Below are 11,983 nucleotides of genomic sequence, written 5' to 3'. Positions count from 1 at the left end.
AGAGAGAATTAATGATCTCCAGTCAGTGATTTCTGCAATTCGATCCAGTCATTGGCAGCAGAGAACTGAAGGAAGACAACCAAGAGGAGTTGGCTTTTGAGTGACCAGTGAAATATACCTGCTGGAGCGCGTGCTACGGGTGGGTGCTGCTATGGTGACCAGTGAGCTGAGAAGTCTTCGCTAGGTAAAGCACGCCTCATATATGACCTGGCCAGTGGGTTTGGCGACGAATATGAAGCGAGGGCAGCCAACGAGAGCATCACAGGTCGCAGTGGTGGTAAAGTATAGGGGCTTTGGTGACAAAACGATGGCACTGTGATAGCCTACATCCAATTTGCTGAGTAGAGTGTTGGAGCTATTTTGTAAATGACATCGCCTAAGTCAAGGATCAGTAGGATAGTCAGTTTTATAAGGGTATGTTTGGCAACATGAGTGAAAGATAATTTGTTGCGAAATAGAAGCCAATTCTAGATTTAATTTTGGATTGGAGATGCTTAATATGAGTTTAGAAGGAGAGTTTACAGTCTAACCAGACACCTAGGTATTTGTAGTTCCACATATTCCAAAGTCAGAACCGTCCAGAGTAGGAGAATGTGAAAAATCATAATCGGTCGACCTCTAATGTATACAAAATGTATTTTAAATGAATGTCTCTCTCTCTCTCAATACAAAGCTCACTAAGTATTAGATAACCTTACAAATCAGTCATGTTAACAATCTAGTTGCTTTTTAATTCACATACAGACAGGCCCATAGGATGGGATATCTGTCTCTGATGACTCACCTGAAGGAAAACCAGCAAACTGTGGAGGGGGGATGCCCGGTGGCAAAAGGGTTCGGTTGAGATGAGGGAACGACATCTTGTGGAAATCACCCACCTAAACATTGGACCAAAGAAAACCAGTCAGAACTGTAATAAGAGAGTAGTAATGAATTAGACCCTGACCCTGTCCATCTCTCAACACAAGATAACAGCACGTGTTCAGTTGGCTTTTTTGTACTTGTGGCTGCATATGTCAGCTGACAGATACCCACCCGTAAAATACCCGCCACAGGTCGTAAGTTAGATCTGTGTGGTCGAATGAAGGCCTGTTACTAACGTTGGCCAACTTAACTAACGTTAGCCAAGTTAGTCAGATGGCTAGCTAACTGGATAACAGTAACGTCGTCAGGTCATATCCATGACTCTGGGTAACGTTAGCAGGCTAAGTTACTTATGAAAGACATTAACTTCACCTTGTTTGTCATATTTGTCGTTAACGTCAGATACAACGTATTCTAATTAGTTAACGTTAGCTATACACGCTAAGTAACAGAGGTTTTAGGTTATCCTCCACAATAAGCCTGGCAAGGCTAGCTTGTGTGTTGTAACTACGCTAACTAGCAGCTAACTACCGTACCGGGAAACCATTCCCAGTTTGTTAGTTACACTTAGCCAGCTAAATACCGTCGATAATACTCAGACAATGAAGTGAAAAACKACCGAATCAGATTTTACTTACCCACAACCTGTCGGTTTATCGGTTAAGACGGGCYACTTCGCTTCTGTGTACCTCCGTTTAGGTGGCTAAATGTGATAGCTAGCTACTGTACATCAACCCCGCAAAAAGTCAGCGCAYCAGAGATATTACAGAAAGGAAGAGATGGGACTCACATTGGACAACGAATACGTATAACGCCCCACCCAGCAGACTGTCGACAAATCGCATTAAAGTTGTAATCATACGTCACGCAACTGCTAAACGAATCGTCAAGCGTTCATGCGCTAGTCGGAACTAGGAAACGGGTTGTAGTTACACACATGCAGCGTTCAACGAATCAGCAAGTCCGAAATGTCCGCGTTTCGTTGTTCCGATTAGCATTTTCGTCGAGAAATCTTAAGTCTGCCTATTTTCCTCGATAGGACGTAATGTCACGATTACAAAGCTACACGGTATTACACTGAACAAGTCAATTATCTCAGTTAAGATTTGTAATGTTGTACTTCTTGTTCACAACATACATGCTAATGTTGGGTTTTTGAGCTAGCGCCCAATTGACACTCATTCGCYCCTTATCCCAGAATGCCTTGCAAGGCCCATTGACAACGCACAAACKGTGTTTATATGATTCTAATAGAGTTTCCMATCTCCTCAAAATTGGCTCTGAGCGCACGCAGCAGGAGATGGACATTTTTTGTAAAAGAGCATCTGATTGGTCGATTCGGTAGCCATGTTTTTAACCTCCAGTTCCCTCTGTTGTTTTAGCTAGCTAGTTGTTTTTCCGGTTAGCCGTCGTCATTTTTATTGCTATTTTTTTTTAAAGTCAGTTCGCAAACCCCTTCCTCTAATTTTCCAAGAGAACTAACGTTATGCCGGTGCACGCCCGCGAAAAGAAAGAAAGCAATCACGAAGAAATGGAGGTTGATTTTCCCGATCAAGACGCTAGCAGCACSGACGAAGAGGACACTGTAAGCTCTTCTGTATCCGAAGATGGAGACAGCTCGGGTAAGGGATAGGTACATTACAATTCTGTAAATATTATTGCTAGCTAGGCAAAATGCAGCTGGCTGCTATGCATAATGCATTGTAGTTCCTAAATGAATGTGTGTTTGTGCTGTAATGCAATGTAGGTCCATTTTTATGATGGTCTCCTTAATTCTGGCCAAAGAAAGTGATGTTGATGCTGCGTGGCCAACTAGCTAGCTGACGTTAGTTAGTATCAAGCTACCTCTAGTTTGTTTACTGTATTAGATGTGTCTGCATGTTTATTATTGCCAACAGATATGGACGATGAGGACTGTGAGAGAAGACGAATTGAATGCATGGACGAGATGACTACCCTCGAGAAGCAATTCGGTGACTTGAAAGAACAGTAAAGACACTTTTTCTACTTTTCACATTTAAACACAATTTCCACATAGTTTTCTTTCTGGTCCATGTTTACATGCATGATTATAAGCCAACCAACTACTGATGCTGCTGTATTGCTCACCGCTGTCTGTCTCGTTGTGACTAGGTTGTACAAGGAGAGGCTAAGTCAGGTGGATATAAAGCTGAAGGAAGTGATAGCTGGCTGTGCCCAAGAGTATCTGGAACCACTGGCCAACCTGCAGGAGAATATGCAGATCAGGACCAAAGTAGCTGGTAAGTTTAAATGTAATTTTAGCCTACACTAGATTAGATACTAACGTCCCACTTTGTAACTTTAGTTGTGGCAGATGTCAATGTCAAGAAGATCAGTGGTTTTCTAACATTTTAGTTGTGTGTTCCTCAGATGACCTACCTACCAGCTCCCTGGGTAGGCTACCTCCAAATATAAGAAACACACATCTGTTTATATATGTTGTCTCTATTCTCATATGGAATGTACTGTTATAACAATGTTACAATGTAATATATGTCTCTGTTCTCAGTGATGTCAAACCTTCTGAAGGGTGCCGACTGAGGCTAAAAATATGTTTTCCTTGTCTTGTATCTTCTCCAGGGATCTACAGAGAGCTGTGTCTGGAGTCTGTGAAGAACAAGTATGACTGTGAAATCCAGGCTGCCTGCCAACACTGGGAGGTCTGATGGCAATTCAATACAATAAAACTTTATTTATCCCCAAGGGGCAATTGTTGGCACAGTGAGTAATAACACAGTGGTCAAGCATAAAGTGCATCCATTGTTTATCTCTGGCCCTGTCTAAATACTGTAGGCTCTGAATGACCAAGGCTCTGAATCTGTCCTCGTGCTCCTAAACCTTAGCACACAATGTCAACTTTCACTGCTATGCGGATGACACAGCTGTATATTTCTATGAAATATGGTGAAGACCCAAAATTGCCTACCCTGGAAGCCTGTGTTTCAGACATAAGGAAGTGGATGTTGGCAATTTTGTATCTTTTAAACAGAGATTCTAGGTCTCAAGAAACAAAGAGATCTGCTGTTTGATCTGACAATGAATCTTGATGGTTGTACAGTCGTCTCAAATACAACTGTGAAGGACTTCCGTGTTAATCTGGACCCTGATCTCTCTTTTGACGAACATATCAGGAATATTTCAAGGGTAGATTTTTTTCCCATCATAACATTGCAAAAATCAGAAACTTTTTGTCCCAAAATAATGCAGAAAARCTCATCCATGCTTTTGTRACTTCTAGATTAGATTACTGCAATGCTCTATTCCGGCTACCCGGATAAAGCACTAAATGACCATCAGTTAGTGCTAAATAGAGCTGCTAGAAATTTTACTAGAACCAAAGAAATGTATCATATTACTCCAGTGCTAGCCTCTACACTGGCTTCCTGTTAAGGCTATGATTTGATTTGAAGGTTTTACTGCTAACCTACAAAGCATTACATGGGCTCGCTCCTACCTATCTCTCCGATTTGGTCCTGCCTTACATACCTACACGTACGCTACGGTCAGAAGACGCAGGCCTCCTTATTGTCCCTAGAATTTATARGCAAACAGCTGGAGGCAGGACTTTCTCCTATAGAGCTCAATTGTTATGGAATCCATGTGAGAGACRCAGACTCGGTCTCAACCTTTAAGTCTTTACTGAAGACTCATCTCTTCAGTAGGTCCTATGATTGAGTGTAGTCTGGCCCAGGGGTGCGAAGGTGAAYGGCAAGTCACTGCAATGATGAACCGCTCTTGCTGTCTGGCTGGCCAGCTCCCCTCTCCACTGGGTTTATCTGCCTCTGGCCCTATTACGGGGRCTAGATCACTGACTTACTAGGGGTTTTCCACTCCGTCCCTAGGGGGGGTGCGTCATGTCATGCCAGGCTTTTCTGCGCTGTACTCGACTTGAGTCAGTTGAGCCACTGACAGGATCTTTCTGTCCGGTCTTGCACCCCCTCGGGCCCGTGCGGTGGAGGAGATCTTTGTGGGCTATACTCGGCCTTGTCACAGGATAGTAAATTGGTTGTCTGTAGATATCCCTCTAGTGGTGTGGGGGCTGTGCTTTGGCAAAGTGGGTTGGGTTATAGCCTGCCTCGTTGGCCCCAGGGCTATCGTCGGATCTCCCCCGTCTCAGCCGCCAGTATCTCTGCTGCAATAGTCTATGTGCCGGGGGTCTGTTATATCTGGTGTAATTCTCCTGTCTTGTGTTTTTGTGTGTGAACTTAAGTATGCTCCCTCTAATTCTCTCTCCTTCCCGGAGGACCTGCGCCCTAGGACCATGCCTTAGGACTACCTAGCATGATGACTGTCTCCAGTCCACCTGGTCGTGCTGCTGCTCCAGTTTCAGCTGTTCTGTCTGCGGCTATGGAACCCTGACCTGTTTCACCGGACGTGCTACCTTGTCCCGGACCTGCTGTTCTTGACTCGCTCTCTCTCTCTCTACCGCACATGCTGTCTCGACCTCTGAATGCTCGGCTATGAAAAGCCAACAGATATTTACTCCTGAGGTGCTGACATGTTTGGTGACCTGTACAACCACTGTGATTATTATTTGACCCTGCTGGTCATCTATGAACGTTTGAACATCTTGAAGAACAATCTGGCCTTAATGGCCATGTACTCTTACAATCTCCACCCGGCACAGCCAGAAGAGGACTGGCCACCTCTCAGAGCCTGGTTTCTCTCTAGGTTTCTTCCTAGGTTTCTGCCTTTTCTAGGGAGTTTGTCCTAGCCACCGTGCTTCTACACCTGCATTGTTTGCTGTTTTAGGCTGGGTTTCTGTATAAGTACTTTGTAACATCTGCTGATGTAAAAAGGGCTTTATATATACATTTGATTGGGCAGGTGAAAGCAGTTGGATCGAATCCTTGCCTTCACTTGTACATTCACATACAGATCATCAATATGGCTACCTCAAGGAAGGGAGCAATGAAGGATGCATGGAAAACTACTGGGATATTACCTTTGTCTAAGTAGAATGCTTTGCAGTTCTGCAATCAGCAAAGGTGCATTTTGTATGTATTCCAGGGTCTCTCTCCGTGGCTTTGGTACTACAGTAGGCGTCTGTTTACTGTRTTTCTCCTCCCAGAGTGAGAAGCTGTTGCTGTTTGACACGGTGCAGAGTGAGTTAGAGGAGAAGATCAGACGCCTGGAGGAGGACCGACACAGCATCGACATCACCTCAGGTACTCTGCACACATGGCCTCTAGTGATCTGGAAGGTTTTGTTCCAGCCCTGCACTAATATAGCAAACCTGGCTTAAGTAACGGAGGAAAAGTTGAACAGTCGARTCAGGTGTTTTAAAAGCTGGGCTGGAACAAAAGCCTGCACTGCCTGTAGCTCTCCAGGGTTTGCTTTGCCCTCTTTTTTTTTTTTAAATGATTTTAAAATCTGTCTCTGCATTCCAGAACTTTGGAATGATGGTTTACATTCACGGAAGAACAAGAAGAAGGATCCCTTCTGCCCTGCCAAGAAGAAGAAGCCTGTTGTTGTCTCCGATATCCTTTCTTTCTACCGGTCTTCCTCTATCCATCCTCTGATACAAAGAGATACTGTCAGTGGCAATAAAAATGTCTCATTTCAATACTGCGCCAGAAGTTTTCGATTTTCTTAACCCCTTCTCACGTCCATATATTGTTTATATGCTGCAAGACCTGGATATACTTGAAGACTGGACAGCAATACGAAAGGTATTTGAGTTAACCAAACGTAAGCCTTTGTTGTGGTTTTGTTTAGGGTTGGAATTTAACCTTTTGATCTTGTTCTGTATGCACCACAGGCGATGGCGTCGTTGGGGCCTCACAGGGTCAAGGTTGACGGTAAGAATCTCTCATATCATTGTGTCACTGTAAAGCCCAGAGGCCTCATTTATTACCGTTGCGTAAYTTTCCCCTTACATTTCTGTGTGCGCCAATTCTGAAAAATCTGCTCACAAAGAAAAATATAGAGATTTTATAAACCTGGCGCACACCATGTTTCCCGTTATAAATCGGTCCTGTCGTAAAACTGTGCGCGAGCGAGAATGTCTGGAATGCAGGGGTGGCTTTGTATATGCAGGGGTGGCTTTGGGGACAAGTCTCTGAATGTCCTTGAGYGGCCCAGCCAGAAGGATTTGCAGAAAATATTGGGAGAAACTCCCCAAAATGCAGGTGTGCCAAGCTTATAGCTTCATACCATAGAAGACTCGAGGCTGTAATCACTGCCAAAGGTGCTTCAACAAAGTACTGAGTAAAGGGTCTGAATACTTATGTAAATGTGATATTTCAGTTCTAAAATTATTATTTTTATMARCTGTTTTTGCTTTGTCATTATGGGGTATAATGCACTCAAATAGCGAATGGATRWTGCTTTTCCCATGGTTCATTTTCATGCCAGSCAGGTAGGCTATACTCCTGTTTATAAAGTAATGTGCTTCATATTAGGTAAGTTCGTAAATAATTATAGTAGGCCTAGCCTATAGAAAGCTGATGGGGTCCTCCTCTTTCTGAGGCCATCAAATTAGTTTTCTCATGCAATAGCATAGCCTGATTCAGAGGGGTTGGGTTAAATTCGGAAGACACATTTCAGTTGAATACATTCAGTTAAAAGGGTGCTAGGTATCCCCCTTTCCTTTAGAAATTGCGCACCATGAGCTCATGGGCACTCATGGAGTGTTTGATTAGATTTTCGATTGCATTTGCATTGATGTCAGAGTGATTAGAGGGACAATAGTGTTGAGAACCAGGCAGTTCTCAYGTTTGGTAGGCCACTAATGACCATCGGCAGCATCAGAGCATGGAGGAGCCTCACGTGGAATTTTAACTGCCGTCATGACTCGTGACCGCCGGTGTGGCGGTAATACGGTCACCGTACCAGTCCTAAGCCTACCCATACTGTCACGTATTTTACATAAGCCACCGGCCTATTTACTGTGTTGGCCGAATGTTTTAATCTTCAGCAGTAATTTATGCTGTGTCTGGAAAAGGACTGTGTCAGTTTCTGATAGAGAAAACAATGCTAAATTGTTGACCTGTCAGCAGAACGTTTGAATTCAACAGTGTTTTGCATTGWCTTTTCCCCCAACATAWATATGATGGACTGCATGCGAATTCTGAAACATTGTAGGGCAGACAAAAAAAGAAAGTTACAGTTCTATTTCTTGTGTGTTTTTGTTCTACCTGACTTTTTAAAAACATTTTTTATAGTGCTACTGGTATTCACTACTGCGTTGTYGGGAAAGAGCAAGCAAGAAAAGTATTTCACTGTACTTGTGCACGTGACAATAAAAAYGTAACTTGATGCATAGTCCTACTTCAATGTARAAGATCAGCTGTTAAATGCAACTCTATACCGGTTTTATAAACCACATTGCATATGATATAGCAACACTTGACGTAAACAGCCTATCTATTTACTAGACTACTAGGGCCCATTTAAATGAGAGATGCGCATGGTCATTTCCTGTATGTCTCCTTCGGGAAAATGAACCCATCATGGCTAGAGAAGGTGAGGAATATATTCTGCAATGGTTAGGAAAATAAATATGAAAAAGATTCCTGTCTAATTATTTGACTTACTAAAAATAAAACATTGATTTTCGCTCTTATCACTAGTGGCAAATGGTTGCATGCTTGTTTTTAGTTGTTCATGATTAAGCTTCTCATATCACCCATTTGCACAAAATATACTTGCCAGCTTGCAGTACAATATTTCAACCACTAGCAGATGTGYGTACCCAKGGTCTAAAATTTGCAGGGAGCACATTCTCACATCAAGTACATTTTGTATAAATGCCAACTTTTGCGTGAACTAGTGCACGGAACATTTTGGGGTATATTTTGTGCCTACGCATGGTTTCTAAATGATCTATTAGTGTCCCAGATGATATTAAGTGTCTCTAATATCTAAATACATAGATTCGATTATATATATATATATATATATATACCCAGAGTGTACGAAATATTAGGAAACATTTCCTTTTGCCTCTCAGAACACCCTCAATTTGTCGTGGCATGGATTCGACAAGATGCCGAAAGCGTTCAACGGGGATGCTGGCCCATGTTGACTTCAATGCTTCCCACATTTGAGTCAAGTGGGCTGGATTTCCTTTTGTGAGGGAATCATTCTTGATACACACGGGAAACTGTTGAGCGTGAAACACCTAAACTGCCACCTAGTACCATACCCACCCTCAATGGCACACGTATACAATCCATGTCTCAATTGTTTCAAGGCTTAAACCTTCTTTAACCTGTCCTCCCCTTCATCTACACTGAATTTGAAGTGGATTTAACAAGTGACATCAATAAGGGATCATAGCTTTCACCTGGATTCACCTGGTCAGTCTGTCATGGAAATAGCAGGTTTCCTAATGTTTTGTACACTCAATGTAGACTGGTACAGTGTAACTGCAGTGCAGCTATTGATACATAGTAACGTTAGTAGTTAAACTGTTGGACCTACCCTTATGACCGATGTTTTGCTGTGTGTGTGTGTGTGTGTGTGTGTGTGTGTAGTCCCCACCAAGGCTGACAGACACCACCATGTGGCGAGGTCTGAGGAGGGCAGACTGTTCTATGACAGCCAGTGGTATTGCAGAGGACAGGCCATATGCATCAACAGGAAGGACCAGTACCCCACCAGGTGTGAGTCTGTGTATGACATGTATGTTTTTAAATGGTGTGTGCGCTTATGTTGGAGTACTTGAGTAAAGTGCGTGTATATTTGCATGTCACGCAATTGTGCGCGTACGCAGCTGTCGTTCATAGACTAGATCCAAGTGTCGCTGTGTGGTGAGGCGTGTGTATATAATGGACGTTCCTATATTTTATTATCCAATCCTCTTCCACCTCTCCTCCACAGCGCCATGATAACCACCATTAACCACGACGAGGTGTGGTTCAAACGGCAGGACGGCAGCAAGTCCAAGTTGTACATCTCTCAGCTGCAGAAAGGCAAATACACCATCAAACACTCCTAATGTCCCTCACGGTTTGCCGTACTTTCTCTCCCTGGATAACAAATAGTGAACKTCAGTGCCACAAGATCCCGTCCCTTACTTTCATTGCCGTAGGGGGAAACTACATTATGTCAATGGTCTTCACCAGCTGCTGGAGAGCTGTAGGTCAGGGTGGGTAGGGGTTGTACAAGGTTGGTGACGAACTACTGCTTTCTCTTAATATGTATGTATGTTATTAATATCTGCAAGGCGTCCAAGTGTCGTTCCTCCTGGAAGAGAAAGAAGCAAGTGCTGCTAAGAAGGGATGAGTTGCTGTTGAGAGTAGTGGTGGTGTTGTAGCGTGCCTTTTTGAACAAGATGCCTACAGTCCTGAACCAACTCAGTGCAGTGAAGCCTTAATTCCTACGGCCTGTGAGAACAGTACTAGGATCAAGTCAAAGCGGGTAATTTTTTTTTGAGCGGGTGAGTAAATGGAAACCTACAGTGTACCATCCAGGTTAAGAATGAACTATTAGAATTTCCTAAACATTGAGTTTGCATCTTTTACGCCGGCAGGCTGGCACAGCCAGTAGTATGTTTGCCCTCTGTACAGAACCCTTGTTGATTATKATGAGGGCCAGAAGATCTCTGAGGCCTGGTTTGAGACTAGGGCTTGAGAACTCTGTTGGACACATTGTCAGGAAAAACTCCTGGCCCTAATTCTGTGTCATGTCTTAACTTCACTGTGAACTCAGTAGCCATCTGCCTCTTGTAGTGTACCTTTGGAGAATCTCAATTGCGTATTCCTTGCGTCCTTTCACCTCACTTCCCCCTCAAAACCGATTGGAGAAGAAAGCCAGAGGTCCCTCCCCTCTGACCTTATCCTCCAACGGGTGTTGAGGAGTCGTCGGGGAGAGTGGACACGAGGAGTACGCAATTGAGATTTCCCCCTGCGTTTTTCTGTGTCATCTTCCCTCCTCTGTGAAGAACTCCCTGCGTCTCTATGTTCGAACTATGCTCTACCTTTTCTCCTGTAGTGCACATTTGTGCACTCCTCCCTACCCATGCCAGAGGGATCTGATGACATTGAGAAGGGTCAAAGTGTCTGGTTGTCRTACAATCCCGTCCATGCAATCCCATCCACTCTTTTGCACATTATTGGATAGAGGGGAAACCATGTGTGTGTATATAGTAACGTACTGCTGGTTCAACCTCTACGTGGTCATGTGGTGCTTTACATTCACAGCAGCATCACATCTGTATAAAAGTATCAACTGCCAACAGTATTGCATTGAGAAGATTCTCAACATGTTATGAATTGTGTAGAGATGTTACAAGCTGTAATGTCGGGAGTATTTGCAGTGTTGTGTTTTTATTCGATTTTTTTTGCAGCTCACGAAGAAGGTCTGTCATAATACGATTAGGCCAAATGTTACAGTGCCATGAATTGAAAAGTAGTATTGCTTTTGTCCTCGAGTTTTATTTGTCAAGTATGGATTGTTATTTTGTGTTKTTTTTTTTGGTTTGTAGTAAGTCATAACGCTCAGCCGCTACACTACGTTATCTTTTCATATCATGCGGGAGGGARATATGAATACAACTCTTGTCATAGTGCCAATGCATGTACAGCAAATTAAATGTTTAATTTTGTAGTAAACATGTCACTTGCCTTCATTTGTAACGATTGAAGTCCCATGAAGCGTTCATAAAAATGTAACACGATTTGTAGCCTTTGATTGAAGCGAAATATGCTTGATGGGATGTTAGGGCCTATCATAAGTCATTTTKATATTGTCTGTCAGAAATATATGATGTATAATGTGCTTGTTTGAAGTTGGTGCTCGGGTTGAGCAGTATCTTGATTTTCATACTGTTTCTGTAGGGAGTATACGATATTACCAGAAGTGCACACAAAATATGCTATTTAAAAATAAAAATAAATATTTACAAAAATTTGTTGGGGCTCAACAATTTAGGCAACATGGGGATCTTGATCCAGGAGGGTATTGATTGTCTCTGCTGTAACCAGGAAGCTTGATCTAGCCACTTAGCAAGTTAGCTAACCAAATGCACATCTGGAGCCCTGAGCTGCATATMATTTATTTAGAAAATCTTAGATAGTTAACTTATAGTTACAAGCAGTGGCGTAGCATGCATCCCCGCGAGGCGATGGGGCCCCCAACCCCAATTATATCT

General features: G+C 43.1%; 2 protein-coding genes across 8 annotated transcripts in view; one reads left to right on the top strand and one right to left on the bottom strand.

Moving 5' to 3' along the window:
* The window catches only part of LOC111954161 (RNA-binding protein 25), a 44,950-nt gene extending 43,318 nt beyond the window's left edge, over positions 1 to 1,632 (bottom strand). For 2 of the 4 annotated variants that reach the window (XM_070435773.1, XM_070435775.1), the window contains exons 1-2: positions 1,503 to 1,632; positions 785 to 878 (exon numbers count right to left, since the gene is read on the bottom strand). In XM_070435773.1, the coding sequence (XP_070291874.1) occupies positions 785 to 860 (76 nt within the window). In that variant the 5' untranslated portion in view covers positions 861 to 878; positions 1,503 to 1,632. The remainder of the gene's footprint in view (positions 1 to 784; positions 879 to 1,502) is intronic. The other 2 variants (XM_070435772.1, XM_070435774.1) reach the window with 2 other exon arrangements.
* Positions 1,633 to 2,209: 577 nt separating this feature from the next.
* Positions 2,210 to 11,509, top strand: LOC111954160 (breast cancer metastasis-suppressor 1-like protein-A). 4 transcript variants are annotated; one of them, XM_023973670.2, is made up of 11 exons: positions 2,210 to 2,486; positions 2,763 to 2,853; positions 2,998 to 3,125; positions 3,256 to 3,279; positions 3,466 to 3,545; positions 5,957 to 6,053; positions 6,276 to 6,365; positions 6,493 to 6,557; positions 6,647 to 6,686; positions 9,366 to 9,492; positions 9,712 to 11,509. In XM_023973670.2, the coding sequence occupies exons 1-11, from the start codon at positions 2,351 to 2,353 to the stop codon at positions 9,827 to 9,829; spliced, it is 996 nt and encodes a 331-aa protein (XP_023829438.1). In that variant the 5' UTR covers positions 2,210 to 2,350; the 3' UTR covers positions 9,830 to 11,509. The 4 variants fall into 4 exon arrangements, with proteins under 4 accessions (XP_023829438.1, XP_023829440.1, XP_070291877.1 ...); XM_070435776.1 differs by having other exon boundaries at positions 2,215 to 2,486; positions 6,493 to 6,558; positions 6,639 to 6,686; XM_023973672.2 differs by lacking the exon at positions 3,256 to 3,279 and having other exon boundaries at positions 2,211 to 2,486.
* Positions 11,510 to 11,983: the final 474 nt, after the last annotated feature.

Source organism: Salvelinus sp. IW2-2015, linkage group LG28 (genome assembly GCF_002910315.2).
Source record: "Salvelinus sp. IW2-2015 linkage group LG28, ASM291031v2, whole genome shotgun sequence".
NCBI classification, from domain to species: domain Eukaryota; kingdom Metazoa; phylum Chordata; class Actinopteri; order Salmoniformes; family Salmonidae; genus Salvelinus; species Salvelinus sp. IW2-2015.
This window is presented reverse-complemented; position numbering and strand designations above follow the sequence as displayed.